At 50.6% G+C, this 19,597-nt stretch overlaps 1 protein-coding gene across 5 annotated transcripts in view; it reads right to left on the bottom strand.

Moving 5' to 3' along the window:
- GRIK5 (glutamate ionotropic receptor kainate type subunit 5) overlaps positions 1 to 19,597 on the bottom strand; it is a 63,140-nt gene that overhangs the window by 9,510 nt on the left and 34,033 nt on the right. Inside the window, exons 13-16 of one of the 5 annotated variants that reach the window (XM_018062475.1) lie at positions 11,594 to 11,710; positions 11,318 to 11,427; positions 10,745 to 10,918; positions 175 to 340 (exon numbers count right to left, since the gene is read on the bottom strand). In XM_018062475.1, coding sequence (XP_017917964.1) covers positions 175 to 340; positions 10,745 to 10,918; positions 11,318 to 11,427; positions 11,594 to 11,710 — 567 coding nt within the window. The remainder of the gene's footprint in view (positions 1 to 174; positions 341 to 10,744; positions 10,919 to 11,317; positions 11,428 to 11,593; positions 11,711 to 19,597) is intronic. The other 4 variants (XM_018062476.1, XM_018062477.1, XM_018062478.1 and 1 more) reach the window with 4 other exon arrangements.

Genomic DNA, 19,597 nt, shown 5'->3' with positions numbered 1-19,597 from the left:
CATTATCTCTCCAGGGCCCAGCCTGTTCCAGGGAGACCTCCATCCAGGCCAAACAGGACAGCTTTCTTCCTCCAGGCCCTGTGGGGACCTTCTGAGGAATGCCCTGCCCTACCCTAAGCTGCTGTGCATGGCAGTGACCACGACCCCAAGCCAGGGTGGCGCTGGGGGCCCCACCTGAAAGAAGGTCATGGTGGAGCCAGCGTGGATGGTGCCGTACTCGATGTTGGTCTGGTCTGCCAGGTCGTCGGCCGACTCCACAGGCACCTCCATGCGCTGCACGGTGAGGAAGGCGGCCAGGTTGGCCGTGTAGGAGGAGATGATGATCAAGGTGAAGGCCCACCTGAGGGGTGGGAGGGGTGAGCTACGGGCTGGAGCCACCCCTGCCACTTTGCCCGTGTGGCCATGAACCCCCTTGGTGGTGCCCCCCCCGCCCCAGTGACCCCAGCATCTAGAAGGCTAGAAGGCTGACTGCTGATGGGATCACAGAATCTGGGATCACAGAATCCCATGGGCAGAAGAGCCTGGTGGGCCACAGTCCATGGCATCACAAAGAGTTGGGAGGGGCTGGGATCATAGGATCTAGAGTCCAGATCCCTGGGTTTACATTTTTTAAAAGATTTTTTTAAATTTATTTGGCCGCACCAGGTCTTAGTTGAGCATATGGGATCTAGTTCCCTGAGCAGGGACTGAACAAGGGTCCCCTCCATTGGGAGCACAGAGTTGAAGCCATTGGACCACCAGGGAAGTCCCTTCCCTGGGTTTAAGTATTACTTCCAGAGACTTCCTGGTAGCTCAGACAGTAAAGACTCCATCTGCAATGCAGAAGACCCGGATTTGATCCCAGGGTTGGGAAGATCCCCTGGAGGAGGGCATGGCAACCCACTCCAGTATTCTTTGCTGGAGAATCCCATGGACAGAGTAGCCTGGTGCCCTACAGTCCATGGGGTCACAAAGAGTTGGACACATCTGAGCAACTTAACACTTTCTTTCCAGAGACTTCCACTGTCAGAAACACAAGAGAATAAGATGGTCTGGAAATACCCTCTCACTGTGAACTATTAATAGAAAACTGGACAGGGTATAGGAAATGACCTTAGACAAAGGACAACAGGCATTACAGGCCCAGGATCCCTGAGGAAAGAGAAATAATGAAGTAAGACTTGCTTGCCATTACCCAGCTGGACTTAATTTATAGACGGCTGTGCCAGGGAGGAAAACCCAGAGTCTGGCAAACTCACTGAGCTGTAGAGATGGAGATCAGAGATCAAGAAGGCCAAGAGATGGCTGGCATTCATGAGACAGAATGCCCAAGAGGAAGAACCAGAATGCTCAGTTCTCGTAATCTGCATAGCTTCTCTTTTGAATCTTTGGCTGAATGTCAGTCTGTGTATGCACTGGATGAAACTCCAAGGGGTCAGATAAGAACGTTCAAAGGGAGAACAATTTCCAGGGCTCATACAGGGATGGGAATCTTTTGAGCTCCTAACCAGAGTAGAGAGATTTCTTTGAATGCATAAGACATTCAAAGAGATAAAGGATAACACATTAGAATTAGAGTTAAGTTAGCCCAAGACTATGTTATGCTAGACCTACCCTGCTGCTGCTAAGTCACTTCAGTCATGTCCGACTCTATGCGACCCCATAGATGGCAGCCCACCAAGCTCCCCGTCCCTGGGATTCTCCAGGCAAGAACACTGGAGTGGGTTGCCATTTCCTTCTACAATGCATGAAAGTGAAAAGTGAAAGTGAAGTCGCTCAGTCGTGTCCGACTCTTAGCGACCCCATGGACCGCAGCCCACCAGGCTCCTCCATCCATGGGATTTTGCAGGCAAGAGTACTGGAGTGGGGTGCCATTGCCTTCTCTGAGACCTACTCTAAAAGAACTTAAAAACAGGCCTGGAAAGACTCAAGAGAATCCACAAGTAACTGTCTTGCAGGGAAAAAAACAACAACAACAAACCCAAAGATTCTTTAATACATGCAACAATGTAAACAACATAAAATCCACAATGTCTTATCATCCAGTAAAAAAAAAAATACCAGATAAACAACATGCAGGAAACGGACTTACAACTAGGAAAAAAAGTTGCTCAACGGAAGTGGAACAAGAATTGCCAGAGACGATGGAATTAGCAGCAAGGACATTAAGCAGCGAAGACATTCAGAATGATCAAGGATGTAAAGAAAAACATGAACACGTTGCAGACAGAAATGGAAGAAAGGACTAGAAAGCTCTATATGAAATATACAAGATCTAAAAGGAAATTTTTACTGGAAGGATCTACACAGATTAGACACTGCACAGAAAAGAAAACAGATTCTGAAGACAGCAAAATCTATCCAAAAGAAACACACATACACAAAAAATGAAACACAAAGAGGGAAAAAATGACCGACAATGAGCACAGAGCCGTGGTGGCCTGAGGAATACGACCAAGTGGTCTTACATCCACGACTGGAGTCCCAGAGACAGAAGACAGTAAGGGGGCAGCAAAAAAATAGTGGAAAAAGCAATGTTCAAAACTTTTCAAATTTAGTGAAAATTGTAAAGTTGAAATCCAAGAATCTCAATAAACCCCAAGTAAGACAACATACATACACACGTTATTAGTTATTTCTTGTTTTAGAAATAGCTAGTAACATTTTACACCAAGTTTATAAAGTCTGAATTTTTTCTGAATGAATGCAACTAATTTTTATAAGTAAATGCTGGGTTTTCTGACCTTTCCAGGTGGCTCAGTGGTGAAGAATCCACCTGCAATGCAGGAGACATGGAGACTCAGGTTTGATCCCTGGGTCAGGAAAATCCCCTAGAGCAGGAAATGGCAACCCACTCTAGTATTCCTGCCTGGGAAATCCCACAGACAGGGAAGTCTGGTGGGCTACAGTCCATGGGGACGAAAAAATACACGAGTTAGCAATTAAACAACATCAAACAAATACCAATAATTATACTGCAGGTAAATGGTCTCAGCCTGGGGTTGGCAAACTATGGCCCACAGGCAAGATCTGACTTACTGTTTTTGTGCAGCCCACAGGCTAAGAATGGCTTTCACATTTTAAAATGCTTAAGAAGAAACTGAAGGAAGAGTAACAGCTCATGACACGCGACACATAAAATTCAAATTTCACTGTCAGTGTCCATAAAGTTTTACTGGGGGAATTCCCTGGCGATCCAGCGGTTAGGACTCTGAGCTTCCAATGTGGGGGGATGGGGCGTGGGATGGATCCCTGGTTGGGGAACTAAGATCCCACGTGCCCCACTGTGCAGCCAAATAAAAAGTTTAATTGGAACACAACTACACTCATTCAATCAAGGCTGCTTCTGTACCATAATCAGGGTTAAGTAGATGCAACAGATACGATATGACCAGCAAAGCCTGAAATATTTATAATTTGGCCCAATACTCAAAAAAGAAGTTTGCCAATCCAAGGCCTAAGTACATGCTGTCTATAAGAAAACCACTTTAAATATAACAGTGTAGGTAAGCTGACAATGAAAGGATAGGGAAAAGATATACTATGAAACACTGCACTAAAAAGTTGGGGATGGCCCTGGTTGGTCCAGTGGCTAAGACTCCGTGATACAGTGATTGAACAGGGGGCCCTGGTTCAATCCCTGGTCAGGGAAATAGATCCCACACATTGCAACTAAGATGCAGTGCAGCCAAATAAATAAATACTTTTTAAAAAAACCTGGGATGGCTATATGACCATCAAAAAAGGTAACCCCAAAACAAGGAATTTATCAGGAATAAAGAGGAAGTGAAAGTGAAAGTCACTTAGTCATGTCCGACTCTGAGACCCCATGGACTCTATAGTCCATGGAATTCTCTAGGCCAGAATACTGTAGTAGGTAGCCTTTCCCTTCTCCAGGGGATCTTCCCAACCCAGAGACTGAACCCAGGTCTCCTGCATTGCAGGGGGGTTCTTTACCAGCTGAGCCACAAGGGAAGCCCAAGAATACTGGAGTGGGTAGCCTATCCCTTCTCCAGCAGATCTTCCCAACCCAGGAACCGAACCAGGGTCTCCTGAATTGCAGGCGGATTCTTTACCAACTGAGCTACATAATAGCAAAGGGGTCAATTCATCAAAAAGACACAACAGTCCCAAACACTGATGCACCTAATTACACGGCTTCAAAATTCATAAAGCAAAACCTGATAGAACTGAAAAGAGAAACATGAAATTTCTCCACAATTACAAGTGGTGATCTCAACACTCTTTTCTCAGTAATTGACAGAATCAGTAGACAGAAAGTCAGTAACCATATGAAGACAAGAGTAGCCTACTGGTCCTAGTTGCCATTTACAAAACATTGCACCCACCAACAGCAAAACACACATTCTATGCACGTGCGTGTAGAACATTTACCAGGATAGACTCTACGCTGAGTCATAAAACAAGTCTCAATAAATGACAAAGGATTAAAATCCTACAGAGAATATTCACTGACCACAGTGGAAATAAAGTAGAAATCGAGGTCCCTGGAAAATCCCCGAATCCTGGCTCCATCAGGATGAGCTGTGAGACCATGGATTCACCCGTGAGGTTAAGTATAATCGTAGGCCCCCATAGGAATTCCCTCACAGGCCAGTGGTTAGGACTCCATGCTTCCAATGTCAAGTGGGTGGGTTCAATCCCTGGTGGAGGAACTAAGATCCCATACGCCTCAGAGTGTGGCCAAAATAACAGTATTTATAATAATAGTAATAATGATGATAATAATTGTAGGTCGCTCCTCACAGGGCTGTTCTAAGAGTGAGTTACAACACAGACCAAGTGCCACGTACGTGTGTGCTTTTGTGGTCCTGTGACTCAGGACAGACTTGGGAAAAGAAGTACCCACTGGCCTGGCTCTAGACCCAAAGGCAGTCACCTGCCTTGGCCTGGCCCTCTCTCCTCCCACCAGGCAGACGAGAGGGGCTAGGCTCCCTGCCGAAGTACAGACACAGATCTGCGGGGCCTGAAGACAGGAAAGATGCTGAGAGGTCCTTCCAGAGCACCCCCTCCTCCAGTGGATAATGAAGAAAAGAGCAGCTGTCCTCTGCTGAGCACGCAGAGGTGCTGGGTGCTGGGATGCGGGTGGAGTGTAGGATAAATGGATGAATAATACGCCTTTTCCAAAAGCAACCCAAACTCAACTCATAGAAAGATCCAGGGTCCGCCATAATCTCTCTGGAAGCCAAGTCTCTTCAAACCTACCCCACGGATCAATGCTGTCATTCATTCAAGACAAAACTATTCAGTGCCTGATACACCCCAGGCACCCCGAAACCCCAGGGACACCATGGCAGACGGGCGGTGGCGATGGCGGGGGTGATGGGGCCATTCACCAAGACAGAACCTGGGGACCAATTTGGAAGTAAGGATGTGAGCTCCACTTTGGGCAAGCTGAGTCTGAGGGTGCCTCATGGAGGGATCTGCAGTTGAGGACTTGGGAAGGGAAGCTGGGGGTATACAGAGTGGTGGTTCCTGGGCAGGGCGTGGCCCCAGGGTTGTCTGAGGAAAGTGCTTGGTGAGGTGTGAGGCACTCTGGTGACCAAAGTGATCGTGTGGGGTCCTGATGTCAGTGGGTAGGGACAGGTGTCGACCAGACAGCCCAGTCTAAACATGGAAAATCCTGTATTTGATTATCTGACTCTTAACTCCCTGATACCTAAAAACCAGGGCTTCCCAGGTGGTGCTAGTGGTAAAGAATCTGCTTGCCAACATAGGAGACTCAGGTTCAATCCTTGGGTCAGGAAGATCCCCTGGAGGTGGAAACAGCAACCCACCCCAGTGTTTCCGCCTGGAGAATCCCATGGACTGAGGAGCCTGGGGGGCGACAGCCCATGGGGTTGCAAAGAGTCGGACATGACTGAGCACGCACGGACATAAAAATAGAAATATTTTTGGCATGGCTAGAATAGAAACCAACATTTCTAGAAAGGTACCTATTGTTTAGATTGAGGAACAAAGCTGGACGCTGTTTTGTTTGAAACCGTGCCAAGAACTGCTCACGATTTGGGGAAATTGCGTCTCTGACAGCAGCCCTGCTTATGGTATTTGAGTCACTGTGTGAAGAAACTTGGATCGGCTGTGTTGATGAGTCTCACAATCATGGTGATTTGTATTTGTACAGATACACTTATCTGCCAATGATTTCAAAGCGTCATGCCTCAGGTATTGACATCATTCTATTAAACAGTCTGTCTTCTCATAATTGCAATGGTATCCACTACCTGTAGGTGCGGCCACCAGACTGCTGCAATCTGTCTTGGAGCACAGTCCCGCCCAAGCATTTAGGTATTGCTCTCCTACTGTTGTATCGTCAATCACTTCTCCTTTTCTCCTTTGTATTGAAATCAGGGCATTATATTGATTTGTTCTGAATCATGAGTGTAGGTTGACGTATTACCTTTGAATTTCATTAGGGCGGAAAAGAGATGTTACCAAATGTTTGTTATAAAAACAGGGCATTGGGTTCCTTGGTGGCTAAGCGGTAAAGAATCTGCCTGCCAATGCAGAAGACACACGTTTGATCCCTGACCCGGGAAGATCCCACATGCTACAGAGCAACCGAGCCCGTGTACCACAACTATCAATCTTGTGCTCCAGAGCCTATGAACTGCAGCTATTGGAGCCCAAGCGCCCTAGGGCCCGTGCTCTGCCACTAGAGAGGCCGCTGCAATGCAAAGCCTGTGCACTTCAGCTAGAGAGCAGCCTCCACTCCCCATAGCTAGAGGGAAGGCCATGCAGCCACAAATAAATAAATATGTTTTTTAAAAAAGAAGGCATTGAAGGAGTTCCCTAGTGGTCTCGTGGTTAAGGGGGGGCTTCCCAGGTGGCACTAGTGGTAAAGAACCCACCTGCCAATGCAGGAGACTTAAGAGACATGGGTTCGATACCGGGGTTGGGAAGATCCCGCATGGCAACCCACTCCAGTATTCTTGCCTGGAGAATCCCATGGACAGAGGAGCCTGCTGGGCTATAGTCCAGGGGGTTGCAAAGGGTCAGACATGATGGAAGCGACTTAGCATGTGCACAGGCTAATGGTTAGGAGCCTGCATTTTCACTGCTGTGGCCTGCATTCAAGCCCTGATCAGGGACTGAGATCCCACACACTGTGTGGAGTGGTCAAAATAAACAAGTAAACAGTGTTTTGTTTGTTTTTTAAAGAGTGCATTGAGTCTGTGAGCACTGAAGAGTCACTGGTGTGAAGTGAGAGAGCAAGGGCCAAAGGAGCCCATGATGAAATGGGACAGAGGATCCAGAGGTCGTAGGAAACCAGGAAGACACAGCAGCCTAGGAGCAAAGGGTTTCTAGAAAGAGGATGGCTGACTGTGTGCTAGCCATATCAATAAAGGGGGCCATGTGACCCTGGTGGAGTGTGGGGAAGGGAGCAGAGCAAGACCTGAGGTTTGGGGGCTTTCTGAACCAGGAGGGCGTGACAAGAGGGTGACCTGGCCTGAGACGTTGACAACGGCAAAGGAGGGGTAAGGACCGACTTCAAGGGAGTGATGGGGGAGCCCAGGAGGGACAGGGCTGGGGTCAGAGTGTGAACTCGGAAATACTCATTTTCAAGGCAGAACTGGGGCCTCCCTGGTGGTCCAGTGGTTAAGACTCGGGGCTTCAGTGCAGGGGGTGCGAGTTCAATCCCTGTTTGGGGAACTAAGATCCCACAGGACACGGGGCATGGCCAAAAATAATAAAGAATCAAGGCAGAACTGTCCCAAATGATGACGCGCCCTTGGGTGTGGCTGCAGGAGGCTGTGGCCCGGGTGGACACAAGATGAGGGGCCCAGGAGGTGGGCTCTGGGTCGGGGGTGCTGCTGCTGTTCCTGTGGCAACCACGTCTCTGGGGCATGGAACACCCAGCTGGGGAAGAGGGTCCCTGACTGAGGAGCAGAAGGGATGGGCTACAGAGAGGCGGTCACTGGTCCCCCACCTGACCTGGGGACTCAGCCAGATTTGTCACGACGGGTCCCTCCCTGCCCTTGCAGCCACCTCCTCACACAGGCCGCCCTCTCCTGCCTGGCTGAACGCGCCTCCCTCTCCTTGGCAGGCCTGCCTCTGTTTGCACCTTTCGGACTCAGCCTAGATGTCACCTCCCTCAGAGGTGCCTTTCCTAAGCATCTTCATTCTCCACTGTTCTTTTTCACTGCACCCTGTTGGGTTCTTCAATAGCTCAGCTTATGTACATCTGATACATCATTACATTTAAAATGCTAATAAAATTCACTTTGGATGTGCAGTGGGCAGAAGAAAGCCTTGCCCCTAAGACACCTATATACACATCCCTGGAACTTGTATGTTCCTTCATAGAGTAAGAGGCTCTTTACAGGGGACTTCCCTAGTGGTCCAGTGGCTAAGACTCTGCCCTCCCAGTGCAGGGGGCCCAGATTCGATCCTTGATCAGGAAGCTAGATTTCATATGCCGTAACTAGGAGTTAGCATGCTGCAACTGAAGACCCAGCATGTCACAATGAAGATCAAAGATTCTGAGTGCCAGAACTAAGACCCAGTGCAGCCAAATAAATAATTTTTTTTTTTTTCTTAAAAAAGGTCTTTGAAGATAGAATTAAGTTAAGCATCCTGAGATTTGGAGATTGACCTGGAGTATCCAGGTGGGCCCATGGAATCACAGGGGTCCTTATAAGGGGAAGAAGGAGGTCAGAGTCAGAGAGAGACTTGAGGATGCTGTGCTGCTGGCTCTGAAGCTGGAGGCAGGGGCCACGAGCCCAGGAATGCAGGAAGCTTCTAAAAGCTGGAAAAGGCAAAGAAATGGATTTTCCCCTAGAGCCTTCAGAATTGGCCCTGCCAACACCTTGACTTTAGCTCAGTGATATCTATCCTGCACTTCTGCCTTCCAGAGCTGTAAGAGAATAAATTTACATTGTTTTTAAACCACTAAGTTTATGGTAATTTGTTGCAACAGCAACAGAAAACGAAGGCAGGGTGTAACTCCTGAAGTGATGCCAATTCCAAAACGTTTAAAAGAAATCACTGAGATTCAAAAGTTTCAAAGCCAGTGGGCCAAGCAAATTGCAAACAACTGCCAGATGGTAGTTAGTCCCACTTAGTTGAGAGAGAGAAAAACCTGCCACCATTATGGTTGGTCTTGAATGAACAAGTTTTGAATCAGACAATATCACTGGGATACATTCCTGGCATAAAATATGACCTCCTTGTGTTTATCTATCTGTTCACTTATTTATTCTCAGCCCTTTGCCTCTTAATTTTTCACCTGACTACGTGGCACATGGAAAGGGCTCAGAAGCACTTTGTGCTGAATGCCGATTGATGCATTGACTGTAACAGACAGGGACGAGGCCCAAAACGTCTCAGGCTGCCCTGGAGAGGTCACCAAGGGCCTGGGGAGCAGAGCCAGGCTCAGGTAGCACCCAGGGACTGGGGGGTGGGTGGCAATGGGGCGGGAAGCTGGCTCAGCCCCACCCTGCCTCTAGCCAAATGCACTCTCTCTAGGAAACCACTTCCTCTCTCTGGGTCTCGGCCTCCTAATCCATAAAACTGGGAGAATGTTCCTTGTTCTAGGCGTGCTCCTCGGCTTTCTGTGGTTCTAAGGAGGAAAAGGAGCTGAGAAGAGCTACATGAGCTGCAACCGAGCCCATCTGCTATTTAAAAGACAGGATGGGGACTTCCCTGGCGGTCCAGTGGTTAAGACTCTGCACTCCTAATCAGGGGGCACAGGCTCCATCCCTGGTTGGAGAACTAAGGTCCCACATGCCACGGGGCTAAATGAATCAAAGACAGGGTGGCAGACGTGAGTGCTTACGGAAGCGAGGCCAGAAAGGGGCCGGAGGAGGCAGAGGGCCTGGGGCCAACGGAGCGGCGTCGACACCAGGTGGGAGTGCCAGCTGCGCAGTGCCAGAGCTCCCAAAGCTTTGAGCAAAGTGAGAACTCTGAATGTGGGGAGTTCCCTGGTGGCCTCGTGGTTAGGACAGCGGGCTCTCACTGCCGAGGCCCAGGGTTCAATCCCTGGCTGGGAAACAGATTCCTGCAAGCCGTGTGGCGTAGCCAAAACAAAACAGAAAAAGATAGAAGCCTGGGACTTCCCTGGTAGTCCAGTGGTTAAGAACATCCGAGCTCCCGATGCAGGGGGCATGGCTTCGATCCCTATAGAATCTGGGGAACTAAGCTTCTACAAGCCACGTGGCCAACAAATAAACTAATTTAATCAAATATTTTTCTTTTAAGAAGAAAGAAATCTGAATTTGTAAGTGAATTTGCCCAATTTTTAAATGCCAACTAATCCAAAAAATGTAAAGCTATGAGCCAGACACTGCCGGCTGGCTCAGTGTCTGCTCTCTGGCATGAAGCTTCTCAGAGCTTGTCTCGGGGGCAAAATAAGCTCTGTTCAAGGTACTGGGTCCCCGTGGGGCTCTGAGGGAGCAGGTCTCTGACTGGGCCTCAGCCTTGGCCTCTGGACAGTGAACGCTGTCGTGGCTCAAGGATGCTAGTCTCTGTGATTGCCTGGGGCAATGTCTCAGACAGTGACTACCACACCCATGCTGTCCTGATTATATGAGACGTGGGCATTTTTACTCCCATTTCTCGGATGAGGAGACTGAGGCATGGAGAGGGTTGTACAGCCAGTGAGCTGCAGAGCTGGGGCTCAGCTCGCCCTACCCTGTGTCCCATCACATGGCTGGCATAGGGAATAGGAATGGGCCCAGGTCTCAGGAGGGTCCCCCCAAAAAGTCCCACCCACCCCGCTTGGGGTGGGCAGACAGCCTCTCACCAGACTCCGCTGACGCAGCGCGTGGACAGCGCCCGGGGCATGATCTCCGAGCCCTGCTGCATGAAGCCCCCCACGGGGAACCAGAGGCTGTTGCCCAGCGTGTACTGGTTCTCCAGGATGTGGGGGCGCGCCCGCAGGCACGGGTGCGGGTTGTACCACTCGTAGGGGCTCAGCCTGTGGAGAGACACAGCGGGTGGGAAGAAAGAAAACAGGAGAGAGAGCCACCGTGATCAGAAGGGACGGGGAGACACAACTGGAGAGGAAGAGAGACACAGATGAACAGGGAGACACACACACACACACACACAGAGACAGTGGGCGCAAAAGAGGAAGGGGACAGAAGAATGAGAAGGGGAGAGGCCTGGAGAGGACCACGGAGCAGAAGCCAGAGACACAGGGAGGAAACACAGAGACGGGGCCGGAAAGGGAGAAGGGAGGGCGGCTGCAGGGAACCCAAGGCTCCGAGCGGAGCCGGGACAGCCAGGACAGACAGCCAGGACAGACAGCCGTGGAGAGCCCGGCTCCTGCCTCTGCCCCGCCCCCTCCCTCCCAGGCAGCAGGTAGTGGGCTCACCTGGCGGCCAGGAACAGGACGCAACTGACGGCCAGATAGGCAAGAAGCATGAAGAGCCACACGGCCGGAGAGAAAGGGTCCAGGAAGGAAAAGTAGCCGGGCTTGCGGCCCTGGTGGGGGAGGGAGTGAGAGCAGAGTCCCCCCCAGCCCCTCCCAAAGCCCTGGGGCCCACAGGCCCCACCGTGGCAGGCAAGGTCCAGCCCGCAGCCTCTGTCTCCCTCGGGCCTCAGTGCCACTCCCGCCCCAGCCCCGGCCACATCTCCAGGGGAACCGTACCATATGCACCCGGTAGAGGATGCTGATCCCCAGGGTCATGAAGGGCTTGGAGAAGTCGATGACCTTCTCCCGCTCGGCTGTGATGGTGAACGCAGCCACAGCCAGGTCTGCCTTCTGCTGGAGGGGAGGCGGGGCGGGGGCAGAGGGGTGGGCCGGGGAGACAGACGCGCAGTTAGAGAGAGCTGTGCCAAGGGAGCAATTTGGAGTATCAGAAGCCAAGAGAGAGACACATAGGGAGCAGGACGGCAGGAGCCGGGGGACCAGACTGGCTCCAGGAGTCTTCCTTGGGCCCCGTATTGGACCCCTGTCATCTCACATCCTCCTTCCTCCCAGGTGCCCCGCCTCATCCAATCTCTCCCGCTCCTCTCCCCCGACATCAAGCTCATCATTTAAGGCCCTGCTTTATAAAACCTACCACTGACCCCACACCACTCCCACCACGCTGGGGTCCTGAGACTGGAGTCAAGATGCCCGGATGCTGACCCACTCAGGACCCTCTGGGAGCCTTGGTTTCTCTTTGGTATGAACAGTTAACAACAGGTAACATTTATCAAGCTTACTACGTGCCAGGCTTCGAGCTAGATGCCACTTTATAGGGTTTATCTTGTATAATCTTCTCAACAGCTCCCTGGGGCTACTACTAGCCCCATTATACAGCTGGGGAGACTGAGTCTCAGAGACATCAAGGCACTGGGGAATAAAGACACAACAGCTGGGGATCATAACACAGATGTGTGACCTCCACTCTCTTGCCCCTGGCAGGTGCTGGGACCCAGGTGTATGCACCCAGGCATCCCGAGACACAGGACTACGCCCAGCTCCGTTGAGAGAATGACCTCGAGAGGAGCTGCATGTGGTCTTGAGTCAGGGAAGGGTGGGTGGCTGGGGTCCAGGTCTGACGTGGTGAAGGGTGGGGAGGGAGAAAAGGGTGTGCTGGGGGGTCTGGCTGGCACACCAGGATGCCTGATCCAAAGAGACCATCTTGCTCAAGTGGACATCAGTCAGTCATTAGCTGCGGGCAGGACCCAGGCTGGGAAAAAACCTGGCACTTCACACACACACATACACAGCCCGGAGACACACACACACACACTGCACATGTGAGCACTATACACTGTCGAGTCTATACCAGCAACATGTGTGCATCACGCCAAATCCACACACGAGTGCTCAGACATAGGCTACCCACGTGGACTCAGGCAGACAGACACGTGCCCAGTACATGAGTGTAGGGCAGAGCGGTGATGTGGTGTGGGGGGGGTCATCCCCTAGAGGCACAGTGCACACATGTGAACACGTGGCCTCACACGCACACATACATGACAGATGAGGCAGGGAGCTGGTAAGGGCCGGGTGCGGGAGGAGGGAGCCCTGGCTCTGACCAGCTCACTGGGTGACCGGGGACAGGGGCTTCCATGTCTCTGAGCCTCAGTTTGCTGCTGCTGCTGCTGCTAAGTTGCTTCAGTCGTGTCCGACTCTGTGCGACCCCATAGACGGCAGCCCACCAGGCTCCGCCGTGCCTGGGATTCTCCAGGCAAGAACACTGGAGTGGGTTGCCATTTCCTTCTCCAATGCATGAAACTGAAAAGTGAAAGTAAAGTCGCTCAGTCGTGTCTGACTCTTAGCGACCCCATGGACTGCAGCCTACCAGGCTCCTCCGTCCATGGGATTTTCCAGGCAAGAGTACTGGAGTGGGTTGCCATTGCCTTCTCCGGCGCCTCAGTTTGCTCCTCTGTAAAATGCGAGCAATATGTGTGGGCGAGACGTCTCCTGGGTTGGGACCCGGCTCCCAGGGTGCCTCTCCATGAATACCGGCTCCGCCCCAACGGCCTCAACTGGGCCCAGCATTGACTCCCAATTCAAGCACAGACCTTCAACCCTGGGGCTGAAACAGAAGAGTCAAGGTCCTAGCTCACTGGCCTGGGAGGAGGGACACGCTCACCTCCCCAGGGCACTGAGACTGACAGCGCGGGAGGTAACAGAGGCTGGGGCAGAACTGGGCAAAGGGAGAGAGGGCTCAGGCCCCGAAGGAGAGAGCGGTGGCACAGGCTGAAAACAGAACCAGGGCCACAGAGAGATCACGTGGGGCCCAAATGAGACCCATGATTGGGGGAGAAGAGACCGATCTGAAAGATAACTCGATGTCAGGGAAAGAGGACAGACCCAAAAGACAAACCAAGAGCAGAGGGAGATGACGCAGGTGAAACGATTCCCGCAAGGTGGGGGACAGACGACATGGCCCCATGAGACTTGGGAGCAGTGATGGTGAAGCCAGAGGCTTTGACGTGTGGCAAGAGCCCAGAACACACTGGGTTCACAGCCCACCCTCGGGGATTTCTGCATGCTGAGAGTAAGGAGTGGTTCCCTCTGGTTTTTTGTTTTTTTTTTTTTTGGCCCACAACTTGCAGATTCTCAGTTCTGTGACCAGGGATGGAACCTGTGCCCCCAGCAGTGAAAGCACCAAGTCTTAACCACTGGACCACCAGGGAATTCTGGTTTTCTCCTTTGTTGTGCGCTTGCCCCTCTTACGACTAATATGTGAATTGTCAGGAACAATGCCAGCAAATACAGGAATCTTTATTATATTTTACGCACCCCAGGAGGTCTGTCTTGGCAAAGGTCCTCTGTGATAACCCATCAGCCTCCTCATTGTCACACCCCCCGCCTCCACTAATAAAACCCCCAATCCAAAGTGAGAATCACCTGTTTAAAACCCAGGGGTGGGTGGCTTCCCCACTGCACCCAAGACAGTGTCCGGGGTGGCTGGAGCAGAAAGGGAGGGGTAGGGGACTTCCCTGGTGGTCCAGTGGCTAAGACTGTGCTCCCAAAGCAGGGATCCGGGTTCAACCCCTGGTCTTGCCACAACTGAGATTGAAGATCCTGTGTGTTGCAACTAAAGCTGGTGCAGCCAAATAAATAAATATTAAAAAAAAAAAGAAGAAAAAGAAAGCGAGGGGTGGGAAATTCAGCGGAGTGGGGACCAGAGCCCTGCAGGGCCTTGCAGGCCAGGGTAAGGCGGCCAATTCTGCTCCAAGGACAGTGGAGGACATCACATCAGAGGGTGTGAGCAGGAGGTGACTGATCTGGTTGCCTTGAGAACAGACCAGAGCGGCAAGAGTGAAAGAGGGCATAGGGGTGAAATGGGCAGGAAGAAAGCTGACTAAAGGTGTCCATGCAAATGCCAGGGGCGGGCAAAGTGGTCGTGGTGATTCAGGTTTCATTCTGAACAGAGGACAGATTGATCCTTAGAGGCTGAAAGTTCCTTCTAGACTCCTCTCAGAGACTTAAAACTCCCCCTCCCTTTCCACCTCCTCCTCCCCACCTCTTCATTTCCCAAAAGAGACACCCATTCCTTCGAGAAGACTTCCCTCCCCAAGGGGACCCTGACAGTTTCATCTCTGGGATGAAATCGAGAAGAAACCTAATAAGCCACCTGTAGAAGTGACAGAGGTGGGGGGTTGTCTAAATGCCTAAAAACCAACCACTTGTGACTGTCCCGCTGCCCCCAACCCACCCTGTGCACCAGCTAGCTCTGCGCAAACCACCGGTGCTGTGCCATCGGCTCCCTGGCAGGCTCTGCCAATAGGGGGCGCCAGAGGAAGGCTGCAGGCTGGAGGAATGCGAGTAGCCTGCACTTCCCAGTGGGCTCTCAGGTCCCCAGCCTTCTTTCTGCACCAAAGGCAGCCACGGTTCTTCCCAGGACAGCAGACAAATCCAGTCTGCAGCTTCCTAGCACTTGCAGCGGGCTTCCCCGATTCTTCCCCTAAAGAATCCGCCTGCCAATGCAGGAGACAGGGATTCGATCCCTGGGTCGGGAAGATCCCCTGGGTAAGGAAATGGCAACCCACTCCAGCATTCTTGCCTGGAGAATCCCATGGACAGAGGAGCCTGGCGGGCTAAAATGACTTAGCGACTAAGAACGACAACAAGCACTTGCAGAACGAGCCTCACAGAGCCCTTCCTCAAAGTTTCCAATAGTGTCAGCCCCTCTCTGTTCCTTCGGAACTGGAGACAGAGTGGCTTCCTGACTTGCTGCCTCGTGCCTGAGAGCAAGGGTGTGTGAACCACGGCCAAGTCTAGTGCATCTGCCCAATTTTGTAAATAAAATTTTATTGGAACCCAGCCAGCCTCACTCGTTTAGCTATCGTCTGCAACTGCTTTCCAGACAAAAGAAGAGTTGAGTAGTGACAGGATGACCTGGAAGCCGGGACTATTTACATCCGGCCCCTGGAAGAAAAAGTTGGCCTCAGACTTCAACTTTTACCCTCCCAGTTACCTAGTCAGCAACTTCATTCCTAGTGAATACTTCTCTTCATTCAGATTTTTGGAGTGACCTGTTTCCTGGTAGGACCCTGAATGGCACACAAATGACAATACTCAGATCACACGAGTGCTCAGGTCACATGGTCACTACTCATGGGCAGGTGTTCAAACTCTGTGGGGGCCCAGTAATGAGCAGTTTCTCAAACTGAAAAAAAATAGTATCTGCTGAAAAGAGTCTGATTTGCTTCAAAACCCTGGCGGTCTGCAGTGCGTGACCCCCTGCTGCCTGCATCCCTATTTGCCGCCAGCGCTCTGCACATCCCTGGGTCCTCCGGGTCATCAGGTCCGGGTGTCAGCCAGGTCAGATTACATGAAGCCAGCACCTGCTCCAGAGTCTTTGTACTCTGGGCCTCCCTCAAAATGAAAAGTCTTACGAATTGTTTGGTAAAAGCCTGAAGCAGCACACACAGTGAGACTCAGGGACAAGTTGCTGCTCAAATCCAAAAATCCCACCAAACATCCGCAGTACCAGACCAACAGCATCTCCACCTCAAAGGTCTGAGTCTCAGCTCTATTGGGCCTCTCGAGTTTCTAAGTTTCAGTCTTTCCAACTTCTTCTCCTTTCCCCTTAGCCCTCAGGGTGGTGGGTGCTTCCTGCAGCTGCTACCCTCAGGATCCCTTACTTTCCTTTTTATTCTTTTGGCTAGCAGGTTCACAATTTTCATTTTGTTATTTAGTTGTTAAATTGTGTCCCAACTTTTCTGCAGCCCCATGGACTGTAGCCCGCCAGACTCCTTTGTTCGTGGGATTCTCCCGGCAGGAATACCGGAGTGGGTTGCCATTCCCTTCTCCAGGGGATCTTCCCGACCCAGGGATAGAATCCCCGTCTCTGCATTGGCAGGTGGATTCTTTCCCACTGAGACAACAGGGAAGCCCTCTAACAACTTTACATCTAGTTAACAATTCTTTTTTTTTTTGGGGGGGGGGCTACACTGTGAAGCCTGCGGGATCTGCCCGGACACTGAGCAGAGGAAGCACAGAGTCTCAACCGCTGGACTGCCAGGGATTTCCCAAGGTAACAATTCTTTTTTAAAGAGATTTGTCTATTTTTGGCTATGCTGGGTCTTTGTTGCTGCACAAGGACTTTCTGTAGTTGTGGTAAGCGGGGACTCCTCTCTAGTTGTGGCTCACAGGCTCCAGAGCAGGGGCTCAGTAGTTGTGGCACAGACTCAGTTGCCTCAAGCACATAGGATCTTCCCAGAACAGGGATCGAATCCATGTCCCCTGAATTGGCAGGCGGATTCTTAACCACTGGACTACCAAGGAAGCGCAACAAATAGCTATATTAAATTATCTCTGTTCCAATAGCTGATAGGAGGAAAAATCCCTGGCGGTTCAGTGGTTAAGACTGATATGGATGGGACTTCCCTGATGGCCCCAGGGGTTAAGAATACACCCTGCAATGCAGGGGATGTGGGTTCGATCCCTGGTCAAGGAACTAAGATCCCACATACTTTGGGGCAACTAAGCCCGCACCTCACAGTGAGAAAGTCCAGGCATCACAAGGAAAGATCCCGCAAGATTCAATGAAGATATCACATGTTCTAACTAAGACCTGATGCGGCCAAATAAATATTGAAAAATAAAATTTAAAAAACTGATAGGGATAAAAATAGATGGTTACACAGATGGCTGTAGAAGTCCCAGCAGGGGATTGTAGATAGAGGAAAACCTAGGGAACTTCAAGAGACCATTCTAAGATAAAGTGAAGTCGCTTAGTCGTGTCCAACTCTTTGATCGCATGGACTGTAGCCTACAAGGCTCCTCTGTCCATGGTGTTTTCCAGGCAAGAACACTGGAGTGGGTTGCCATTGCCTTCTCCAGGTGATCTTCCCATCCCAGGGATCAAACCTAGGTCTCCGGCACTGCAGAGCCACCAGGGAAGCCCTATTCTAAGGTAAGGGTCACTCAAGAAAGTTGTTACAACATTCTGGGATGAAGCAGGTTTGCTTAACTACAAAGCCATGAGTAAAAGCATGAGATATGCCCCAGGTCATTAAGTGAAAGAAAAAAAAAATGCAGCTTGCATTGTGTTGGTCGAGATCAGCAAAATAATGATCCTTAGGATTAAGGACAGATTTAAGGGAAAGGTTGACATTTCAAAGCAGGAGACTGTCGTTACATGGAAACTGAGATGATTCAACATATTTTAGGACATGTTACCACCCTTCTGCTGATTTCAATAAGCTCTGTGACAGTCCTAGTTTGACCTCATAGGGTCAAACACTCTCCTATCCAAAAGAAAAGAGAAGCTAGTGATGTAAGCCTGACATCAACTGGAAGAGGAAGAAGGCCATCCTTTCCCCCCTCCTCCACTTTCCTTTGATTATAAGAGTTAGTGTTCAGTCAACTGATAAGGGTGTAAGTTGCTTGGTCGTGTCCTCTTTGTAACCCTATAGACTGTAGCCCACCAGGCTCCTCTGTCCATGGGATTTTCCCAGCCAAAAATACTGGAGCGAGTAGCTATTTCCCCTTCCAGGGAATCTTCCCAACCCAGGGATCGAACCTAGGTCTCCTGCATTGCAGGCAGATTCTTTCCCTTCTGAGCTACCAGTTAAGCCCAAAATGTAGTTTTGGGACACAGCCCCCTCACCTGCCCACTTGCATCCCACACAAGCAAGTAGAATATTAGTAATTCTACTTCCTGCCTATCACTTTGCTCTCCCTGAATTCCTTCTGTGCTGAGACTCAAAGAACCCAAGTTCAGACACCAGGTGAGTGATTCTAATTAAGAGACAGTCGATTCAGAACTTTCCTGGTGGTCCAGTGGTTATGAATCCACCTTGCAGTGCAGAGAATTCGGGTTCGATCCCTGGTGGGGGAACTGAGATCCTACAAGCTGCAGAGCAACGATGCCCATGCGCGGCAACCACGGAGCCTGCCTGCGAGCTCTGGAGCCGGCACACTGCAACTAGAGAGTCTGCACGCTGCAACAAAAGATCCCGTATGATGCAATGAAGATGCTTCAAGCCACAGCTAAGACCTGACGCAGCCGAATAAATAAATATTAACAAATAAAATTAAAAGGACAGTGGGTTCAAGTCCCAATCTGAGTTTTGGTTGGCTTTGAATCCTCACACGTGGGTTCATCAGAGGTGCACAGTTTTAGCACTCAGAGCTTCCACTGCAGGGGGCACAGGTCCAACCCGGGTCAGGGAACTAAGATCCTGCATGCACACTGCGACCAAAAATAAAATAAAAACAAACATACAAAAATAGCTGATATGATTCTGCAAGGAGATCAAACCAGTCAATCCTAAAGGAAACCAACCGTGAGTATTTACTGGAAGGACTGAAGCTGAAGCTGAAGTGCCAATACTTTGGCCACCTGATGCGAAGAGACAACTCATTAGAGAAGACCCTGATGCTGGGAAAGACTGAAGGCAAAAGGAGAAGAGGGCGGGAGAGGATGAGAAGTTTAGATAGCAGCACCGACTCAATGGATGTGACTTTGAATAAACTGCGGGAGATAGTGGAGGACAGAGGAGCCTGGCATGCTGCAGTCCGTAGGGCTGCAAAGAGTCAGACACAACTGAGTGACATGATTCTGTTCAAGTAACTGGTGTTGTTTTGTCTCCAGATTGGACCATAACTGACTGATACCAGCAGTGGGTTTACTGCCAACCTCCTTACTAAATCCTGTTTCCTCCTCTTAAGATCGGATCAGCAGAATGTTGCCAG

The sequence above is a fragment of the Capra hircus genome, chromosome 18, assembly GCF_001704415.2.
Source record: "Capra hircus breed San Clemente chromosome 18, ASM170441v1, whole genome shotgun sequence".
Lineage (NCBI taxonomy): Eukaryota > Metazoa > Chordata > Mammalia > Artiodactyla > Bovidae > Capra > Capra hircus.
Note: the sequence above shows the minus strand (reverse complement) of the source record. Positions and strands in the feature narration are given on the sequence as shown.